Source organism: Microcaecilia unicolor, chromosome 1 (assembly GCF_901765095.1).
Source record: "Microcaecilia unicolor chromosome 1, aMicUni1.1, whole genome shotgun sequence".
NCBI lineage: Eukaryota > Metazoa > Chordata > Amphibia > Gymnophiona > Siphonopidae > Microcaecilia > Microcaecilia unicolor.
In genome coordinates, this window is record NC_044031.1 from 339,359,999 (window position 1) to 339,383,106 (window position 23,108).

The following is a 23,108-nucleotide window of genomic DNA, read 5'->3' on the forward strand; positions in this document are numbered from 1 at the left end:
GTCTTAAAGTAAAATTCTTGTCCTTAAGTAAGTCTGTCCAATAAGTTCAAGTTTTTCAGTCTTTTCGGTTAGACTTTTAACTTCAGAGGCTTGAGAATCATTAATTTGTAACTGATTCAACGCAGTCTCTGATAAGACTTTAATTGTCTCCGTATTTTTGAAAATTAAAGTTTGTAAAGCATTTTGAGTAGCAGAAGTCAAATCCCAAAGTGACTCTAAGGTCACTATGGCAGGTTTTGCTATTTTCCCCATAATAATATCCGGTTGGGGGGCTTTCACAGCTTGCTCCAGTATACTCACTGTTTTAGACAAAACTCTGGCTCTCTCAAGTTGTCAGCTCCAGTTCTCCTCTCCTGTAGGCTCCCTCCCTGATCGCTCTGCACAACACTTTGGTCCAAGGCGTCAGGGCTCACACAGAGAGTTTCCCTTCCGGGTTGAGGGGGTGCCGCACGATCGACGGGGATTAGGGAAGCCCCGTCTACACTGCTGTCCAGCGGCAATGCGCCGGCTCCGGCAGAAGGAGTTGAAACCAACGTGGGAGCGGGCAACACTCCGAACCTGTCTAGCGTCGTCTGTTGGAGCTGGGGCGTTCCGCTCGGGACAAGGGGAGCTTCCCGAACTTTGTATCTCCTTTTCCCCATCGTTCCGATGGGTAAGGCGCTCACAGCAACGAAGATCAGGTCAGGCTCTGAAGTGTGTCCGTTGACGCTTCTTACACCGTCGCCATCTTGGATCGTCCGAGAATAAATTATTCCAGGGGTAAAAGAGGAGAACATATTCTGGGAGGGGGAGTTCTTGAGGGAGGAAAGCTTCAAAAGTAAAAATATCCTGGGATGGAGCTGGGGGGAGAAAAGCATGGCGAGGAGAAAAAATTATAGGGTGGGGTCTGGGAGGAAAACATGGAGAAAAGAAGAAAATATTCTGGGGGAGCTGGAAGAGAAGAAAACTGGGAGAACAGAAGAAAATATTCCAGGAGGGAGACTGAGGGGAAGAGAGGAAAACAGGATGAAGAGAATATTCGGGGGTGTGGGGGGGGGGGGGGATTGCTGGGAGGAGGATTCTGGGAGAAAAGGAGAAAATATTCCTGGGAGTGGGGAGGGCTGCAGCGGTAGGTGGAATAGGGGGTGCAAAAGTAAAAGTTGGCTCAGAGTGGCACGACCACTTGAGCCGGCCCTGGCCCCCTCACACATTCACAGGGTGAGAGTGGAAGGAGTCCTGCACAACAGCAACACTTCCAGAGCAGACTCGGGTGCAACAAACACTGAATTGTGCAGAAAGTTGTGCTGTGTTGCATAGGGCTGAAGACTATCATTTCAATGTCTGCATCATTTGGGGGGGGGGGGGGGGGGGGGGAGGACAGGGTTTATGAAAAGGGGAGGAAAATGAGAAGTGGGAAACCCCCATTATCATCCATGCTGACTTGCTAAAAAGACAGAGATCTGATTTGGGGGCCAGTTTTCCAACTGCCTGTATTCCTGCCAAGTTCACGGGCACATTTTGGTTGTAGTCTTTCTGCTTACTTTCATTTTGCTGCATCTGCACAGACTAGAAGCTGTTTCATCTGTAAGGACTTTCACACATCAAAATATTGTGCATCGTTTTGAAACTTAACATGTGCTGCTTTCTCCCTGAACCTAACTGCGCTCTGGGAATTGCATTCTGTACAGTTCAGGTACAAGCTAATGTACTGTGCTGTTATGTACGTACTTCTACCTGCCTACTAGCTGGGATATTTTCAGATGGTCGATGGAAACAGGCCGAAGAATTTGGAATGGCAGTCCCAGAGTCAAATTGGATCGATGCATAAAAAATGCAAAGAACATGCTCTGAAAACTGCACCCTTAAGTACTATGGTCTAGCAACATGATTTTAAAATTACACAGATTAAAGTAAAGGTCATTCTTGGCAAACAGCTCGAGTTACTAATGTGTGCCAATGCCATTAACATGGGTTGTTTTACCACAGGTCCCACTTTATGCAATGGGGTCTAGTTACTAGTAGCACCTGTTAAAAGCAGCAGCATGTGCTAATGCAGTAATGCATATTAGTAACTCTAGCTGAAAGAGACCAAGCTATTGACCCTCATGCCCTTAGGTGCATATATAAGTAGCGACAGTTCAGGGTGCACCAATGATTTAAAAAAAGGGATGGATATGACAAAAGAGCCTACAGGTTACAGAGAGCTCTCAAATTGTTTCTGCCTTCCCCTAAAGGCCTCCTGCACAGTGGAATATCATTTGAGCCTGCATCTCAGGCTGGCAGGTTTGTGAGAAGTAAAAGGTCCCAGAGGTTCTGTGACGAAGCAGAAACTTCAAGTGCCTAAGTGTGGTTCTGTGAGACAGCACGTAAAGCTTGAATGTAATCCTTGCTGCTGAAGAAAGCGAAGATACTTACCTGTGGCAGGTATTCTCAGAGGACAGCAGGCCTTATATTCTCATAAGTGGGTAACGCGGTGCCGCATTGCCTGGTCCGGAGCTTATAACAAACTTTATACAGCTTTCTGACGCGCGAGACACACTCCACCATGCATGTGCAAGTGCCCTCCCACCTGCCGCAAGGCATGGTTACCGTAGTTAAATACTACAGCATAAAAAATTAAATAAAAAATAGGAGACAACTCCTATGGGAGGTGAAAGGGTTTGTGAGAACATAAGGCCTGCAGTCCTCGGATAATATCTGCTACAGGTAAGTATCTTCACCTTCTCCGAGGACAAGCAGGCCATTAAATCTCACAAGTGGGGTATCCTTAGTGTCCAGGCTCACTGAAAACAACAAACATTGGTCAATTGGGCCTCCTAATGGCGAGAATATAACTCAGAACAACCTGAAACTATATACAAACTGAGTGAGAATCCAGCCTGGAACAGAAGAAAATGGGCCTAGGGGAGTGGAGTTAGAGACTGAAGGTTGGGATGCAGAAGAGATTCCTCGTTCAGCATGATGAGGGTCGGAAAACACTCCAATCTACATGGTTCTTTGGAGGATAACTCCAGAAGAAGAGAGAACCAGATCTACCGTGGCCAGTAAAGTGCGATCAAGATCGCGGTCCCGTGGTCTTGCTCGAGTTTCAGGAAAGTCTTCCCCACCACAGGAATGGGAGGATACACATACAGAAGACTCGTCCCCCAATGCAGGAGGAAGGCATCTGAAGCTAGTCTGTCGTGAGCCTGAAGTCTGGAACAGAATTGAGGGACTTTGTGATCCAGTTGAGTGGCAAAAAGATCTATGGAGGGGGTGCCCCACACTTGTAAGATCTCGCGAGCAATGCCCATATTGAGGGGCCACTCTTGCAGTTGCATAACCCTGATCAATCTGCAGACAAAAACAACAGACTGTTGTTTTTGCCCGCAAGATAAGTGGCCTGAAGGTACATGTCGTGTTGGCGAGCCCGGTACCACATTCAGATGGGCTCCTGACACAGAAGGCATGATCCGGTGCCCCCTGCTTGTTGGTGTAATACATTGTAACCTGGTTGTCTGAATGGGTACAATTTGGTTGGACAGCCAATTTCTGAAAGCCTTGAGAGCGTTCCAGATTGTCCGGAGCTCCAGAAGATTGATCTGAAGACCTGTTTCCTGGAGGGACCAGGCTCCTTGACTGTGAAGTCCATTTACATGAGCTCCCCAAACAAGGAGACACATTCGTCATCAGAACCTTTTCAGTCTGAGGAATTTGGAATGGTAGTTCCAGAGTCAAACTGGATCAAATGGTCCACAAGAATAAACAAGCTCTGGAGGCATTCGGATGACATCTGCTAGATCTCCTGTAGTTTGATACCATAAACTGTGGAAGCCATGGGGCCCACCAACCTCAACATCTGCTGATATGTGACCTGCTGAAAAGCTCAAAGCTGAGAAGCCAGAGCAACTAGAGTGTCTGCCTGCAGTCCTGAGAGAAAAGCTTGAATCTGCTGCGTATCGTGCAGGGCTCCAATGAATTCCAACTGTTGAGCAGGGTGAAGATGGGACTTGGGATAGTTTATAATGAACCCTAGTAGCTCTAGAACCCGAATAGTCCTCCAATGAGCTCACCAACCAAATCATCAAGGTAAGGGAACACATGCCAGCTCATTTTCGAAAGAGATCCCCGGCCATCTTCCGACACAAATTGGGAGATGGCCAGCGATCTCCTGAACCTGGCCAAATCGGTATAATTGAAAGCTGATTTTGGCAGGCGCCAACTGTTTTCCGTCGCGGAACCGGCCAAACTTCAAGGGGGCGTGTCGGTAGGGTAATGAAGGCAGGATGGGGGCGGGACAGGGGCGTGCTCACGAGATGGCCGACTTCGCCCGATAATGGAAAAAAAAAAGCCAGGCTTGACAAGCATTTCGCCGGCTTTACTTGGTCCCTTTTTTTTCACGACCAAGCTTCACAAAGGAGCCCCAACTGACTAAATGACCACCAGAGTGAATCGGGGATCACCTCTCCTTACTCCCCCAGTGGTCACCAACCCCCTCCCACCCTACAAAAAAAACAAAAAAAAAAACAAACACTTTTTTGCCAGCCTGAAATGTCATACCCAGCTCCCTGACAGCAGTATGCAAGTCCCTGGAGCAGTTTTTAGTGGGTGCAGTGGACTTCAGGCAGATGGACCAAGACCCATCTCCCCTACCTGTTACACTTGTGGTGGTAAATGGGAGCCCTCCAACCCCCCCCCCCCAAACCCACATGTAGGTGCCCCCCTTCACTTCTTAGGGCTATGGTAGTGGTGTACAGTTGTGGGTAGTGGGTTTGGGGGGATTTGGGGGGGGGGGCTCAGCATACAAGGTAAGGGAGCTATGAACCTGGGAGCTATTTTTATTTTTAGAAGTGCCCCCTAAGGTGCCCGGTTGGTGTCCTGGCATATGAGGAGGGGGGCCAGTGCACTAAAAAAAAAACGGCTCCTCCCACGACCAAATGCCTTGCATTTCGCCGGGTTTGAGATAGCCAGGCCCGGTTTCCATTATGGCTGAAAAACGAAGCCGGCCATCTCCTCTACACCCGGCGATCGATTTAGCTGGCCCCAACCGTATTTCGAAAATACGGTTGGCGCCAACCCCGAAGATGGCCGGCCAGCTATTTGGCCGGCGTCATTTGATTATGCCCTTCATGGACTCCCAGACTGCATAGCGATGCTGCAACTACCACTAGACATTTGGTAAATACCCTGGGATTTGACGTGAGGCCAAAAGGCAACAAGCGGTACTGGTTCCCAGCTGAAAGGTAAAATTATGTATAATCATACCTGATAATTTTCTTTCCATTAATCATAGCTGATCAATCCATAGACTGGTGGGTTGTGTCCATCTACCAGCAGGTGGAGATAGAGAGCAAACTTTTGCCTCCCTATATGTGGTCATGTGCTGCCGGAAACTCCTCAGTATGTCGATATCAAAGCTCCATCCGCAGGACTCAGCACTTAGAGAATTACACCCATGAAGGGACACTCTGCCCAGCTCACCACCGCCGAAACGGGGGAGGGGAATTAACCCAGCTCATCCCCACACAAGTGGGGGAGGGGAATCCGTCCAGCTCATCCCCGCGGAGCGGGGGAGGGACACCACACCCGCCGATGCGGGGGGATCTGGCTTATCCTGCAACCGCAACCGCGGGAGGAGCTGACTGACCCTAACACCGCCGAAGCGGGAGGGGTACAAAGCTGCCCTACAGCCGCACGAAGCGGGAGGGAGTGCCGGCAGAATTTATGTCTCAATCCAGCCCCGTAAAACGGAGGGGAGAGGAATGCAGCAGCTCACTGTAACACAAACTCGTCTCAACTCTTGAAGAATCCAAGTGAAAGAAGAACTTAAACACGAAGTCCTCCTGAAGTAACTGAAGGCTAAACTTGAACCTAAAATTCAACCAGAATATAAACAGTACAGATATCTGGGAGGGGCTATGGATTGATCAGCTATGATTAATGGAAAGAAAATTATCAGGTATGATTATACATAATTTTACCTTCCATATCATCAAGCTGATCAATCCATAGACTGGTGGGATGTACCGAAGCAGTACTCACCCAGGGCGGGACATAGAAATCCCTGACCTCAACACTGAAGCTCCAAACCGGGCCTCCGCCCGTGCAGCCACAGTCAAACGGTAATGCTTGGAGAATGTATGAGCCGAAGCCCAAGTTGCCGCCTTGCATATCTCTTCCAAGGAGACGGATCCGGCCTCTGCCATCGAGGCCGCCTGAGCTCTCGTGGAGTGAGCCTTCAGCTGGATAGGCGGCACCTTCCCCGCGGCCACATAAGCCGCTGCAATGGCTTCCTTGACCCATCTTGCCACTGTAGGCTTAGCAGCCTGCAGACCCTTACGAGGACCTGCAAACAGGACAAACAGATGATCCGATTTCCGGAAATCATTGGTCACTTCCAAGTATCTGGTGATGACTCGTCTCACATCCAGATATTTAAGAGCAGAGTACTCCTCTGGGTAGTCCTCCCTACGAAAGGAAGGGAGACAGAGCTGCTGATTCACATGGAAGCGAGAACCAATCTTGGGCAGGAAGGAAGGCACTGTGCGAATAGTCACTCCTGCCTCAGTGAACTGCAGAAAAGGCTCTCGACATGAGAGCGCCTGGAGCTCGGAAACTCTTCTGGCTGAAGTGATAGCCACCAAAAAGACTGCTTTCAACGTCAGGTCTTTCAGAGATGCCCTCGACAAGGGTTCCAAAGGCGGCTTCTGCAATGCTCTTAGCACCAGGTTGAGATTCCACGCAGGCACCACTGAGTGCAGAGGAGGGCGCAGGTGATTAACTCCCTTGAGAAAGCGCACCACATCTGGCTGCGAAGCCAGGGAAACACCCTTCAGGCGGCCCCTGAAGCAAGCCAGAGCCGCTACCTGGACTTTAAGGGAACTGAGCGACAGGCCTTTCTCCAGACCTTCTTGCAGGAACGCCAACACTGAAGAAATTGGAACAGTGAAGGGAGAAAGCGAGCCTGCTTCACACCATGCTGCAAAGATACGCCAAACCCTGGCGTAAGCAGTAGAAGTTGATCGCTTCCTCGCTCTCAGCATAGTGGCGATGACCTTGTCTGAGAAGCCCTTCTTCCTCAGACGCTGCCGCTCAATAGCCAGGCCGTAAGACCAAAGGGAGAGGGATCCTCCATCACCACGGGACCCTGATGTAACAGGCCCTGCTCCACTGACAGCCGCAGAGGATCGTCGACTGAGAGCCTGAACAAGTCCGCATACCAGGGACGTCTGGGCCAATCCGGACCCACCAGGATTACCCTGCCGGGATGCTTTGCCACCCGGTCTAGCACCCTGCCCAACATGGGCCAGGGCGGGAACACATAGAGGAGCTCTTGTGTCGGCCACTGTTGGAGAAGAGCATCTACTCCCAGGGATCGAGGGTCCCGTCCTCTGCTGAAAAAGCGCGGCACTTGGCCATTGGCCGATGACGCCATCAGATCTAGGCTCGGCTGGCCCCAGCGCTTCGTGATGTCCAAGAACGCCTGAGCAGATAGTTGCCACTCTCCGGGCTCCAAGGTATGGCGACTGAGAAAGTCCGCCTTGACATTCATGACTCCGGCCATGTGGGCCGCTGAAAGCTGCTCCAGGTTCGCTTCCGCCCACTGGCAAAGACTCATAGCCTCCTTGGCTAGAGGGGCGCTCTTGGTACCTCCCTGGCGGTTGATATAGGCCACAGCCGTGGCATTGTCCGACAGGACCCGTACAGGCTTCAACACCAGTACCGGGATGAACTCCAATAACACCAACCGAATGGCTCTGAGTTCCAGGAGGTTGATAGACCACTTGCCTCTGCAGGAGACTAGAGCCCCTGCGCTGTCCTTCCCAAGCAGTGGGCTCCCCAGCCCATCAAAGAGGCGTCTGGCGTGACGACAATCCACTCCGGGGTCACCAGAGGCAATCCTGCAGACAACTTGTCTGTCTGCGTCCACCAGCTCAGCGCCTTGCGCACTGCTGGGTCCACGGGAAGGCGCACAGCATAATCCTCCGACATCGGAGTCCAGCGCAGCAGCAGAGATAGCTGTAGTGGTCTCATATGAGCCCTGGCCCAGGGCACTACTTCCATCGTGGCCGTCATAGAGCCCAACAGCTGCACGTAGTCCCAAGCCCGAATAGGAGAGGCTACTAGGAACTAGTCCACCTGAGCCTGAAGCTTGACAATCCGATTGTCTGGCAGGAACACTCTGCCCACTTGGGTGTCGAATCGAACTCCCAGATACACCAGGGACTGAGTCGGGCGCAGCTGGCTCTTCTTCCAGTTGATGATCCATCCCAGGGAGCTCAAAAGAGCAATTACCCGGTCCATAGCTTTGCCGCACTCTGCATAAGAGGGGGCTCGGATCAACCAGTCGTCCAGATAAGGATGGACTTGTACTCCTTCCTTTAGCAGGAAGGCCGCTATGACCCCCATTACTTTGGAAAAGGTCCGCGGAGCAGTAGCCAACCCGAAAGGGAGGGCTCTGAACTGGAAGTGTCGTCTCAGGACTGTAAAACGCAGAAAGCGTTGGAGAGGAGGCCAGATGGGAAAATGCAGGTACGCTTCCTTGATGTCCAAGGAAGTCAAGAACTCTCCTGCCTTCACTGCCGCTATAACAGAGCGGAGAGTCTCCATGCGAAAGTGCCTCACTTTCCAGGCCCGATTGACCCCTTTGAGGTCGAGGATAGGCCGGACAGAACCTCCTTTCTTTGAAACCACAAAGTAAATGGAGTAACGTCCCTTGCCAATCTGATTTTTTGGCACCGGAACGACCGCACCCAGGCGGATCAGGTTGTCCAAGGTCTGCTGCACTACCACAGCTTGACCGGAGACTTGCAGGGAGAGAGTACAAACCCGTCTCTTAAGGGTTGGCAGAACTCTAGCTTGTAGCCGTCTCTGATGACTTCCAGCACCCACGCGTCTGAAGTTATAGTGGTCCACTTGCCCAGAAACGAGGACAGCCGTCCTCCAATCTGCACTGGGGCGTGGACCAAGGCCCCGTCATTGGGTACGAGACCCTGGGGGAGGACCGGAGGGAGCACCTCCGGGACGGCGGTCTCTGCGAAAGGAATGCTGCTTGGGGGAGAAATTCCTCTTGAAGAAAGAGGGGGCAGAGGAACCCGACTTGCCCGGGCGGTACCGATGGGCTTCCTGCAAACGCCCTCTGGAGGTATCGGGACGAGTACTAACCCGAGCCCTGACCTCTGGTAATTTCTTGCCCTTAGACGTGCCGAGATCGGTCACGATTTTGTCCAGCTCGACCCCAAAGAGCAGCTTGCCTTTAAAAGGCAATCTAGCCAGGCGGGATTTAGAGGCGTGGTCAGCAGACCAATGTTTCAGCCAAAGCCACCGCCGCGCAGAGACTGTCTGAGCCATGCCTTTAGCTGAGGCTCTCCAGACATCATACAGCAAGTCTGCCAAATAGGCTAAGCCCGATTCCAGGGCCGGCCAATCAGCCCTCAAGGAATGATCCGAGGGGGAAGCCCGCTGCACCATAGTCCGGCACGCCCTGGCCACATAGGAGCCGCAAACTGAGGCCTGCAAACTTAAAGCAGCTGCCTCAAAGGACGACCTTAAGGCCGCCTCCAATCTTCTGTCTTGGGCGTCCTTTAGGGCCGTGCCACCTTCCACCGGCAACGCCGTTTTCTTAGTCACCGCAGTGATTAAAGAATCCACGGTAGGCCACAGATAGGCTTCACGTTCACTCACAGCCAAAGGATAGAGGCGGGACATAGCCCTAGCCACTTTAAGGCTCGTTTCCGGGACATCCCATTGAGCCGCAATTAGGGTGTGCATGGCATCATGCACGTGGAAGGTTCTAGGAGGGCGCTTCGTCCCCAGCATAATGGCAGAGCCAACAGGGGCTGAGGGAGAGACGTCCTCCGGAGAGGAAATCTTCAAAGTGTCCATGGCCTGTAACAACAGGTTGGGCAAATCCTCTGGGCTAAAAAGCCGCGCTGCAGAGGGGTCATCCGCTCCAGCCGAGCGGGGATCTATCTCCTCCAAGGAATCCGCAAAGGATCGTTGGGAGACCTCAGACACGCTGCCCTCATCTACATCGGAGGAGACAAAAGTCCTCCAAGGCCTGGAAATCAACCCGAGGGCGTTTACCTCTGGGAACCTCAACCTCTTTATCAGAAGAGGGAGCAGGGGCAGCGTTTTGCATGAGGAAAGCCTGATGCAGCAGCAAAACAAACTCGGGGGAGAAACCCCCAAGACTGTGCACTTCCGCAGCCTGGGCAACAGCCCTAGACGCACTCTCAACCGGCGCTCGCAATAGCGGGGGAGAGACATGCTGCGCATCCAAAATGGCGTCCGGCGCGAAACTCCGTGAAGGAGCCGCGCGGGAAGAACGGCGCTTAACTTTAGCCGCTTTTGTGCCGTCGCCCAAATTAAGGGCGTTCATGGCATTAATGTCTCCAACCTCAAGGGCGGCCCCGAAGAAGCCGTCCGAGCCGCGTGGCCGGCCAAGATGGCGGAGGCGAGGAGCGGGGGATGGGCGTTTATGGCGGGAAAAAACCGCCACGCCGGAGGAACGACCGGGACATTCATCGGTCACTAAACTATCACCCATCAAGGGCGAATCAGGTTGTAAAACCCCCGCATCCCCTCTAGAAGCGCTCCAGCGATCCGGGGAGCGACCCTTTGCGCCCTCGCCCTCCGACGCCATTGCCACGAGGAGAAGAATCGGGGAACCCCCTGCCCGCTATAAAAAGGTAAAATTACCTGCTTGCCGCTCCAAGCTGTAACGAACTGGTGTCCCAGTGAGTAGCTGCAATGAACGTTTAAAGAAACGTCGAATTAAACGCCTTTAAAGACGTTTAAAAATATATATATTTTTTTTTTTAAACGGAGCCAGCGGGAGGGGGGAGAAAAGGAGGGACCTGGCACCACCAGGTTTGCACTTGCTCAAAAGAGCCCTCAACCCCAGGCCTCAACAAAACCTAAGGATTAGGCTTGGAGGCCTAGCCAGAGCTGCTGCTGTGTGTGACCACCACCTGCTGAGATAGAGAACATACTGAGGAGTTTCCGGCAGCACATGACCACATATAGGGAGGCAAAAGTTTGCTCTCTATCTCCACCTGCTGGTAGATGGACACAACCCACCAGTCTATGGATTGATCAGCTTGATGATATGGAATCAGAGATACTTCTGGTGTGTGCATGCATCCTTCAAGTACAGAGAGCATAGCCAATTGTTTTCCTGAATCATGGGGCAAAGGGTGCCCAGGGAAACTATCCTGAACTTTTCTTTGACCAGGAATTTGTTCAGAGCCCTTAGGTTCTAGGATAGGATGCATGCCCCATCTTCTTTTGCACGAGGAAGTACCTGGAACAGAATCCCTGCCCTTCTTTCCATAGTGGAATGGGCTCGACCGCATGGACTTCAGAAGGGAGAAGAGTTCCTCTGCAAGTACCTGCTCATGTGAGAGCTGAAGTAATGAGCTCTCAGTGGGCAATTTGGAGGTTTTTGAAGCCAATTGAGGGCATATCCGAGGAGGACTATTTAAAGAACCCACCAATCGGAGGTTACAAGGGGCCACCTTTCGTAGAAAACCTTCATCCTCCCCCCAACTGGTAAGTCATCCGGGATGGACACTTTTACAGTGGCTATGCTCTGCTGGAGCCAGTCAAAAACTCGTACCTTGCTTCGACTGGGGAGCAGAAGGGCCTTAGGCAAGCTGGGACTGAGCCTGAGCATGCTGGCGAGAAGAGGTGGTGTATCTACATCTCTGTGGGTAGCAGGCACCCCTCCTAGACTTGTCAAAAGACCTCCTAAATGAGGAGGCTGATGCAGACGGTGCCTGGCGGGTGAGAGAAGAGATCGTATCAGTATGTTTTTTGATTTGGACAACAACCTCCTCAATCTGCTCTCCGAAAGGGTTATCCCCCCTCTGCTGAACCGACTGTTCCAAGTCAGAAACACGTAACCATGAGAGCCTGTGCATTGTTATATTTTGAGCAGAGATCCTGGAAGCTACATCAAGGTATCATAGGCGCCCCTGGCCAAGAACTTATGACACACCTTCTGCTGCTTTGCCAACTGGCGTACTGACTTGGCCTGCTCTGTTGGGAGAGAGTCCACCAAGTCCAACAGCTTGTGCACAGAGTCCCGCAAGTACAAGCTCATAAAGAGCTGGTAAGATTGTATACACGACATGAACACTGAGGCCTGGAACATCTTTCTCCCAAAAGAGTCCAAGTCACTAGCTTCTCTGCCTGGGAGCACCAAGGCATAGTCTCCAGAACTCCTGGCTCTCTTAAAAGTGGAGTCCACCACTGTGGAATTGTGAGGCAATTGGGTCCCATCAAAACCAGGTGTACAGTGGATCTGATACATCGTGCTGATCTTCATGGGCAGGACAGGGACCAACAGAGGGGACTCCTAGTTCCTATCGAGGACTTCCTTGAATACCTCATGGACAGTGACAGTCACAGACTTCCTAGGAGGGGACTCGTAGTCCAGGACTTTGAGCATCTTAGCCCTGGACTCGTCCTCCAATTCCAAACAAAATGGAATAGACACAGCCATTTCCTTCACAAAAGAGAGGAACGAAAGGCTCTCCAGAAGAGATTTTCTCCTTTCAGGTGGAGGGGAGGGATCAGAGAGAATTCCATAGGACTCATCTGAGGAAAAGTACCTTAGATCCTCCTCTGACTCCCACAAGCGTTCCTCATTGGTATCAGATAGAAACTCCTCATGGGAAGGCTGGGACCGAGCCTATCTTGACTTTGAGAAGCCATGTTCCCGAAAGGGATATCGAGAAGCCAGCCTCTGTCTCGACTCCAGCGAAGCTTCCTCCACTGACGTTCAAGGGACAGCATAGGTGGTAGTCGACACCGGGGCTGCACCACTGGCTGATGGCCAAGTGGGGCTGCAACAGGCAGTAGGGCAGGCACAAGCACCCCCGAAACCGATGCACATCTTTGCATAAGACCATCCAGCAGTTCAGGGAGCAAGGCTTGGATACACTCATTGAGGCCCACACCAGGAAAGACTGGGGTGCCAGCTCCGAGACAGGCTGCAGAACTGATGGGGTCGAAACGGGAGTCGGGTCTTGGCTGCCTGGAGACAGATGCATCTATACCTCCTGGACAGAGGAAGAGTGATCCTCCCGGTGACGATGTTTCTATGGTGCCAACTCCCTCAACGCCCTGGAGCTCCCAGCACCATGCGTTGAGGAAGACTGATGCTGATGTTTCTTGGCCTTCACCCGGAAGCTCGGTGTCCGAGACTCCTCGGTGCCAACAAGGACAGCGTCAAATCCTCATGTTGCCTCGGGGTCTGGTCCGACACTGGTCGGTCCTACAGGCCCTATCCAGCAGCTGGCATCCAGACAGGTGGAGACCCACCCGACTGCTCCCAGTGTCTATGGGTCTTGAAGCAGCCATGTGGACCGATGCACCCAATGCCGAATCAGTCTTTGACATCAACACCACCAACCTCAATGCTGATGTAGAGGACCTGGCTCCAAAATATTTCTTGCGTTGAGCATCTCTGGACACCTGAGTCCTCTTCTTCATACAAAGACAAAGAACACAGCTGGAAGGGTTATGATCAGGCCCTAAGCAATCACAAAATATAAACATAACCAACAATAAATGGATAAATAGGCTGTTTACCAGTGGCACACCAACCCAACCGTGCTCAAGGACGGCCTTATCCTCAGGTGCCATGTTGCCTGTTGGCTTCTAGAAAATTAGCTATCTTTTCCTTCAGCAGTGACTCCATTATTTTTACTACCACTATTGTGAGGCACTGACCTGTAGTTTACTACTTCTTCTCTGTCCCCACTTGTGTGAAGAGGGACCACATAAGCTCGTCTCCAATCCCATGGAACCTCTCCCACCCGATTGCACTGGGAACAGTGCTTAAAGCCACTGGGTACTTTAGTGGACATAGAAGGAAAAATTTCCAAAGGCAAATGAAAAGACGCAATGCTGCCCGAAAAAAGGGGCAAGGCACCAGAAAAAAGTCATGGGAAAGACCCGACCAGAGACTAGGCCTAAACACGGCTTAAGTCACAAAAAATAAAGGAAACGTAAAAAAATGCAAAAAGAACTAAAAATATAAGAGAAGAGGAGAAAGGCCTAAAGAAGGCACAGCAACAAATTGCGAAAAGAAGCCGAAAGGGCACCTTAAATAAAAGCTCTTCCAGACCAGGAGTAAAAAGAAACCACAGATGCAGTCTTCTCACCGCAGAACAACTGCGGTAACTGTGCCCTCGCGACAGGTGGGAAGGCACACATGCACAATGGAACATCTCTATAAAGCTTGTTATAAGCTTCGGACTGGGCAACGCGGTGCTGCGTTATCCACTTGTTAGAATTAATGGCCTGCTTATCTTCAGAGAAGAGCATTTACTCAACAACAAATCTGAAGAGCTAAATAAGTTTGGTTTAAGGCCTGATTTATGAACAGGATTTCAGAGTTCTATAAAAAAAAATTCAAGATATGAATCCAACTTTCCCTCCTCCCCACCCCCCCAAAAAAACTAAAACAGAAATACCTGAGAATTAAACAGGAGCCGGCCAAATAATTGTTTAGCTTCCTCTAGACTTCCCTCCAAATAAACAGCTCCTGTATGATGGAAATAGAATAGCAATGTGGAATATCACTGGTATTTATTTGTATATGCTTACCTGCCTAACATTTTCATATCTAGACAGAGTACAATTTAAAAAAATGATAATACAATAAAAATAATAGAAAAATTACTCAACCCGTTGTAAATCCTTTTATCACTCAGAAGTTCAAACAAAAATCCAGGCTTTTTTGGGGAAAACTCAAATTTTTATGTCCTCTATGCAGTTCTAAGGGCAAAGAGTTCCCTAACATAGGTCCATAATAACAAAACATCTGATTCCTCATGGAGGTATGAGGAACCTCACTCAATGAGCGTACATTCAATAATGGCTGATGCTGGGCTTTCAGTGTCCTCTGTGGCACTTATATTTAATATAAAATGCCAAATAAGATAGTTCACTAAAATAAGAAAATCTAAATATAATCAGAACTTTAAAATCAACCCTCCACTTAAAAGGGAGCCAATGAGAATACAAAATATGTGATATTTTCATATTTATATGCTCCTGTTATAATAATAATAATTGTTACATTTGTACCCCGCACTATCCCACTCATGGCAGGCTCAATGCGGCTTATATGGGGCAATGGAGGGTTAAGTGACTTGCCCAGAGTCACAAGGAGCTGCCTGTGCCTGAAGTGGGAATTGAACTTAGTTCCTCAGGACCAGAGTCCACCACCCTAACCACTAGGCCACTCCTGTTATCAGCTTTATAGTCAAGTTTTCTAACAGTTGAGGGCACTGTCCTGTAATCTCCAAAAGGCCATGATAAAGAGCATTGTTGTAATCTATTTTACTCATTAACCAACAAATGGAATACAGTAGCCACAGAATTCTGATCCAAATGAAGATGGATCTGTCTCATTTGCCTCAAACCACAGAAAGCTGACCATAACACCTATGGAATGTGTTTTTTGAAAATTTAAACCATCATACAGTAACTCTTCACCTCAGCTTTTGGATTAGTTTGAACACCTCCAATTTCTGGTTTCTGAACTAGCTTGCAACTTAACAATTTATTTGCTTTTCAATCCGTGGCATTTAATTTCAGATGATGCAAAGTTCTCTCTCTCTCTCTCTCTCTCTCTCTCTCTCTCTCAAACATTCAAATTATTTTATTACCACCCCTGGTCACCTTCCAATGAATGTCATCTGTGTAAATGTGATATCCTAGTAACCTCCCCCCTAGGCCACTAAATACAGATTAAAAAGGTAATGGGGACAAAACTATAACATGAGGAAGCCCTACCATTCTATCATACCACAAATGTACTAACAGCTACAAATGACAGGAGCCATTTAATATAGTCTCATAGATGTCACATCTTAATAAACATTCTGTTAATGAATATGGTTCAATTGTGTTGAATACTGCTGATAAGTCCTAGAGAATAAGCACTACATCCTCTTCTTTCTCCAAAGTCAACTGCTTACCAGGACCGGTCTTAGCAATTGCGGGGCCCCATGCAGACCAGTTCGGTGGGGCCCTCGCCCCAACTAGCCCCACCCCTTGTTAACAAGATGTGTTTTAAAAAAATTTTATTTCACAGAAAGACAAATCAAGCAAAACTTGTACAGAAAAACTAATTCAGATAAGCAGAACACTATCATAGGAAACCTTTGGGTTTAAAAAGCAAAACCATGTGCATGTAAGAACTGGATAAATGAATTAAAACAAATGTCCTTAATATGTAATACTTGGTAGCAATAATGAAACAGTGATTGACTATTCACACAGCAAGTAGCCTGAGCCAACAGATTTATTTTCCACTGAACATAATTTCTATGAACTTGGCAGCTAATAGTGTGCTGAATGGGACAGTGTTGGCACATTTAGATTGATTCTGTACAGTTCTGTACGAAGGAAACCCTTCCCTTACTATCCAATACCTTTTCTGTGAAATAGTAGTAATAAAAAAAGGCAACTGCTTTTTTATAATATACAACTGCATTCCACAAAGCAAAAGGAGCATCTTTTTTCTTTTGATGTAGACACAGGGAAAAAAATATGTTAAATGCGCCCAGGTTTCAACCTAATTCATGTTTAATGTGGGATATAAATGCAATAAATAAGTAAATAAATAGATTGATAGAAACTCTAAATGTTCAGCACCTGATTCTCATAACATGGTGTCTATTTAGTGGCCCTTTACCAGGAGAAAAAAACATCTCTGCATGATTATAACAGTACTAGGGCGTCCCTTTAACCAGCCCCTCCAAATGACACACCGATTACGATTTATAACAAATTACTACTCTACTTATAAAAAGTTATTCTGTTATTATACTTCCTGTGTACAATCTGTATGCACAAGCCAGCATGTTTGAAAATCTGAGAATAAAAAATCCACCAACAATAAAGAAAGACATGGATGCAGCAGCATATAGGTTTACTACTACTACTACTTATCATTTCTATAGCGCTACTAGACGTACGCAGCGCCATTTGCACATGAAGAGACAGTCCCTGCTCGACAGAGCTTACAATCTAATTAGGACAGACAAACAGGACAAACAAGAGATAAGGGAATATTAAAGTGAGGATGATAAAGGGAAAATTAGGTTCTACCTTGGTAATTTTCTTTCCTTTAGTCACAGCAGATGAATCCATTAACTGATGGGTTATGTCCGCCTACCAGCAGGTGGAGATAGAGAACACTGAAAAACCATAGTGCTCTATGGACGGCTAGCTCCATCTGCCTTCAGTATTCGAAATTTCCAAAGCAGAGTGTATCCTCAAAGTAGAATAGCATGAACTTTCCTCACAGCGAACGAATGCCCCAGAACAGGAGCAACAATCACACAAAAGGAGGGACGATCTCAACCTCCTGTAACAGAACAGAAATCCTGAAGACTGTTTTCCAACTTCTCCCAATGAAGGAACATGTCTGCAGGAAACAACTGAACAAATAAACAGACAGGGAGGGATCATGGATTCATCTGCTGTGACGAAAGGAAAGAAAATTACCAAGGTAAGAACCTAATTTTCCCTTCCTTGTCATCAGCAGCAGATGAATCCGTTAACTGATGGGATGTACAAAAGCACTCCCTAGTTAGGGCGGGAATCTGTCACTCCCTGAGCAAGCACTTGCGCTCCAAACTGCGTGTCCCGCTTTGCTGCAACATCCAGCTTGTAATGCCGGACGAAGGAGAGCTTAGAAGCCCAAGTAGCCGCACTACAGATCTTATGACGAGAGAGTGCTCCTGTTTCAGCCCACGAGGAGGAAACTGCTCTCGTGGAATGCGCTTTATTATTAAATCATTTATTTATAATTTTTCATTTTACAAGGGTCACTTGCAAACAGTAATACAGAGATGACTGCACATTAATACAAGATAAGAAGAAAACAATCTCAACTAGCTATATGGATTATATACAATCTTTCTCTTTCTTAGACCACAAAGCGAAGAAAAATAGGGAGAGTGAGATAAGACAAGGAGATCAATTAAACAGTAAACAGAAAACATGGTATTAACCTGATTATCCCCAGATATTACTCATCTAATTCATTAGTCCACATTGATCATCTGGTTGGCTTCTTCAAGACCAAATACGGTGGAATGCGCTTTAAACGCGTCAGGCGGAGACCGCCCTGACAGCAGATATGCAGAAAAAATTACTTCTTTGAGCCAATGGGCTATATTGGCCTTAGACGCCGGAGACCCTCTACGAGGACTTGACAACAAGACAAAAAGGTGATTAGAGGTCCTAAAGTCATTTGACATTTGTAGATACTGCAATAGAGCCCTGCGAACATCCAGAAGATGTAACTGCCCAAAAGATTCCGGAAACTCCTCCCTAGTAAAGGAGGGCAGATAAATGGGCTGGTTTAGGTGAAACGCTGAAACCACCTTAGGTAGGAAAGAAGGCACAGTACGCACTGTAACTCCGGACTCTGAGAATTGCAGAAAGGGGTCTTGACAGGACAGAGCCTGGAGCTCAGACACATGTCTCGCCGAAGTTATGGCCACCAAAAAGACTGTCTTTAGAGTCACATCCTTCTCCGACGCTCGCCTCAGCGGCTCGAAGGGCAAACACTGGAGCGCCTTCAACACCAGCCCCAGGTTCCAAGCCAGACACAGCAGCCGCACTGGAGGGCGAAGCCGGAGCACCCCTCTTAGAAATCGGGCAACGTCCGGATGAGCGGCCAGGGAAAGGCCAGAGACCTTCCCTCGAAAGCATGCCAATGCTGCCACTTGCACTCGCAGGGAACTGTAGGCCAAGCCTTTTTGTAGACCATCCTGCAAAAAAAAACCACCAGTATTTTTTTTTGTTGTTGTTACATTTGTACCCCGCGCTTTCCCACTCATGGCAGGCTCAATGCGGCTTACATGGGGCAATGGAGGGTTAAGTGACTTGCATAGAGTCACAAGGAGCTGCCTGTGCCAGGAATCGAACTCAGTTCCTCAGTTCTCCAGGACCAAAGTCCACCACCCTAACCACTAGGCCACTCCTCCACTGTAGACTGTAGCCCTCGTGGGTGTGATCGCCTTTGAAACACATCATACCTCAAACTGGTGCCAGATCCGAGCATAAGCAACGGAAGTGGACCGCTTGCGGGCCTGCAAGAGAGTGGAGATGACCTTGTTAGAATAGCTTTTGTCTCTCAATTGCGCCCTCTCAAGAGCCATGTTGTAAGACCAAAGCGGCAGGGATCCTCCATGGTCACCGGATCCTGCATCAACAGGTTTGGTACCAGAGGCAAACGAAGAGGGGCCTCCACCAGCATCCGCCGGAGGTCCGCGTACCACGGCCGCCTGGGCCAATCCGGGGCAATGAGAATCACCACTCCTTGATGTAGCCGAATTCGCAGGACTCGCCCTATCAAGGGCCAAGGAGGGAACACATGCAGGAGGCCAGGGTTGAGCCAAGGAATCCAACCCCGCAGAGCGAGGATCTCTCCGTCTGCTGAAGAAGCACAGGACTTTGGCATTTGCGCTTGACCCCATTAGATCCGCTATGGGCGTTCCCCATTTGGCACAGATCTGAAGAAACACTTCGTCTGCTAGTTCCCACTCCGCTGGGTCGATTTGATGCCTGCTTAGAAAATCGGCTTGCTTGTTGCTCTGACCTGCAATGTGAGCTGCTGACAGAAGCTGCAGATATAGCTCGGCCCAGTGGCAAATCTGAGCGGCCTCCGTGGCCAGTGCTCTGCACTGAGTGCTGCCCTGGCGATTTATGTGGGCCACAGCTGTCGTGTTGTCTGACAGAACTCTGACAGCCAGACCCTCCAGAGTCTTGTGAAAGGCCAAAAGAGCCTGGAATATCGCTCTCAGTTCCAAACGATTGATGGACCATCCCGATTCCGCAGGTGTCCACAGGCCCTGGGCATAGCTTCCCTTGCAATGTGCTCCCCAGCTGACCAGGCTGGCATCGGTTATCACCAGGCACCAAGAGGGAAGTGCTAGCGGCATTCCCCGCCGCAGCATGCTGTCGGACAGCCAACACTCCATACTGAGCCGGGCAGCAGGGAGCCACTTGAGTCTGCGTTGATAATCCTGGGATATTGGAGACCATCGTTGAAGCAGGGCAATCTGCAGAGGTCTCAAGTGCGCTCTCGCCCATGGCACTACCTCCAAAGTGGCCGTCATCGACCCAGCAGCTGGACAAAGTTCCAAGTTTGCAAGTGAGGCATCCTCAGGAGCAGACGGACCTGATTCTGAAGCTTGCACCGCCTTTGGTTGGGTAGAAAGACAAACCCCGATGCCGTGTCGAACCGGACCCCCAAATATTCGAGAGATTGCGAGGGGGTCAGGTAACTTTTTGGTATATTGATGACCCAGCCCAGAGATTGCAGTACTGAGACCACTCTGGCTGTGGTCAGACGACTTTCGTCTGCCGAATCCGCTCTGATGAGCCAGTCGTAGAGGTATGGGGGAATCCAGATACCCTGTCGCCTGAGAAAAGAAACTACTACCACCATAACCTTGGAAAAGGTGCGGGGAGCTGTGTCGAGGCCAAAAGGCAAGGCCCGAAAATGGAAATGTTTTCCCAACACCGCAAACCGGAGAAACCGTTGATGCGGGGGCCAAATAGGAATGTGCAAGTAAGTTTCTTTTAGGTCCAGAGACGTAAGATAATCTCCTGGCTGTACCGCTGCAATGACGGAGCGCAGGGTTTCCATGCGAAAATGTCGCACTCTTAGTGCCTCGTTGACTGACCTTAAGTCGAGGATCAGTCGGAAAGACCCGCCTTTTCGAGGCACCACAAAGTAAATGGAGTAGCGACCGCAGCCGCGTTCGGCGGGAGGAACAGGGATCACCGCTCCAAGGTGAAACAAGACTTGCAAGGTCTCCTCTACCGCCGCCCGTTTGACAGCAGTACCGCATCGGCACTCCAGAAACACGTCTCTCACCGGGATGCTGAATTCCAATTGGTAACCTTCTCTGATCAGGTCCAGGACCCACTGATCGGAGGTAATCTTGGTCCATTCCTCGAGAAAGAGGGAAAGACGTCCTGCTACTGCAGGAATCGAGGAATGGACCGGCGCCCTGTCATTGAGCGGCCCACCCCCGAACTCCAGGCCTTGAACCGGCCGCTGCGGAACGCTTGTCCGAGTGATAGGAGTTCCTCTGCTGAAAACGGGCCCGTTGAGAAACCCCAGCAGAGCGACCCGGGCGATACCTGCGAGCTTCACGGCAGTGAGGTCTGGAAGAAGAGGGCCACACAGAACCCTTGGAAGAAAGCCTCGGTCTATCCTCGGGTAAGCGCTGGGGTTTAGGGTCCTCCAGGTCTTTCACAATCTTCTCCAGCTCCTTTCCAAATAACAGGTGGCCCCGAAAGGGAAGCTTCACCAGCCTGTGCGTAGAGGCCATGTCAGCCGACTAATGCCGTAGCCATAGAAGGCGGCGGACCGCAACCGCCACAGACATCTGTTTAGCCGAAGCTCTGACCAGATCATAGAGGGCGTCAGCCAAAAATGACAGGGCCGACTCCATCCACGGTGCAACCTCAGCGAGGGACTCTGCACCATCTGCAGGCTGTTCCACTGCCTGTTGTAACCAAGAAAGGCAGGCCAGGGCAGCACAGGAACTGCATACAGATGCCCTTAAAGCGAGGCCCAAGATTTCAAATGACCGTTTCAATGCGGATTCAAGCCGCCGGTCCTGTATGTCTTTCAGGGCAACCCCTCTCTCTACGGGGAGGGTGGTCCTCTTAGTCACTGCCGTGACCAAGGCGTCCACTTTAGGCATCCCCAAAGGGGCCAAGTGCTCCTCACTTAGAGGGTAAAGCTGACCCATAGCCCTGGCCACTTTCAAAGGCCCTTCGGGTTCAGACCATTGAGCTGAAATAAACTCTTGGATGGAGTCATGCACAGGAAAGGCTCGAGCAGGCTTCTTAGTACTCGCCATCCTCGGATTACCAGAGGAGGCCTCGCCCTTGGCAGGATCATCAATCGAGAGGGCATGCAAGGCGTCCAAAATGAGTGCTGGCAGCTCATCGCGGTGGAAAATCCTCACCGCATTGGGATCATCCAGATCCAGTGGTAAACCGGCACTTTCCTCTGGCTCTTCAGACCAAGAGGCCCTGCCAGAACCCTCAGAATCCACACCACCTGACCACCGGGGGGGGGGGGGGGGGGGGAGAGGGAGGGAGGGAAGGGAAGTGCGCCACTCTCCGACGGGGAATTTACCCATCTGTGTTTTGCGTCCTTCCAACGCTCAGCGGAATCAGCCAACCCCGGGCCATCAACACCCAGGGGGAAACCAGGTAGCAGCGCAGCGTCAGACACGTGCGGCAGAGCTCTTTTCAGCATGAAAGCTTTATGCATTAAAAGCACAAACTCTGGGGAGAAACACTCACCCTGACCCTCCGTCTCTGACTCAGGAGAAACGGGAACGGGAGCTCCTCTGGTAGCCTCTAATCGAGGCATCCCCCTACACTCAGACTCCTCTGCCACAGCGAGGGTCGAGGCGTGCGGCGCTTCCAAAATGGCGCCCGCTGCCAGCTCCATTGAGCGGCAAGAATCATCGCTCACCATGCTCGTACCAGCTCTAGCGTCTAAAGAGCACGTCTCACAGAGCCCCGCTGCTGATCTACGTTTACCACAACGGGAGCAGCATTTAACTGCTTCAGCAGCCATCGTCCGACCGGATGGAATTATTTAAGTAAAATGGCAGCTTCGCGCCAAAACTTACCCCGATCGGAACGGCGTCCGCATGACCTCCCCGTAGGAACTGGGCACCACTCTCACCTCAAAAGACCAAGTCAAACGAGCTCCGGTCAAGCTGCACGTGGAAAATAGCCTCAGAATAGCCACGCAGAACCAATGCGTATTTTTTTTTTTTAACGCTGTGAGGAAAGTTGGAGGCAAGCAGCAACAGAGGTACTCCGGTAGGCAGGGGGACGGGTAAGGCAGGGAAAGGGCGAACCTATATGCGTTCAAAGTGGGCACCACCAGCCACAACACCCCTGCTTCAACTGACAACAGCACAGGAGCCACCCCAGGCAGAATTTTTCCAGGAGCTGATCAAGCTACATCCACACCTGCTGGGAGATAGAGCAATACTGAAGGCAGATGGAGCTAGCCGTCCATAGAGCACTATGGTTTTTCAGTGTTTTCTATCTCCACCTGCTGGTAGGCG

General features: G+C 50.1%; 1 protein-coding gene across 1 annotated transcript in view; it reads right to left on the bottom strand.

Moving 5' to 3' along the window:
- Positions 1-23,108, bottom strand: part of DROSHA (drosha ribonuclease III) — a 552,432-nt gene that overhangs the window by 102,624 nt on the left and 426,700 nt on the right. Inside the window, exon 22 of the mRNA XM_030216759.1 lies at positions 14,445-14,515. Within this exon, the coding sequence (XP_030072619.1) occupies positions 14,445-14,515 (71 nt within the window). The remainder of the gene's footprint in view (positions 1-14,444; positions 14,516-23,108) is intronic.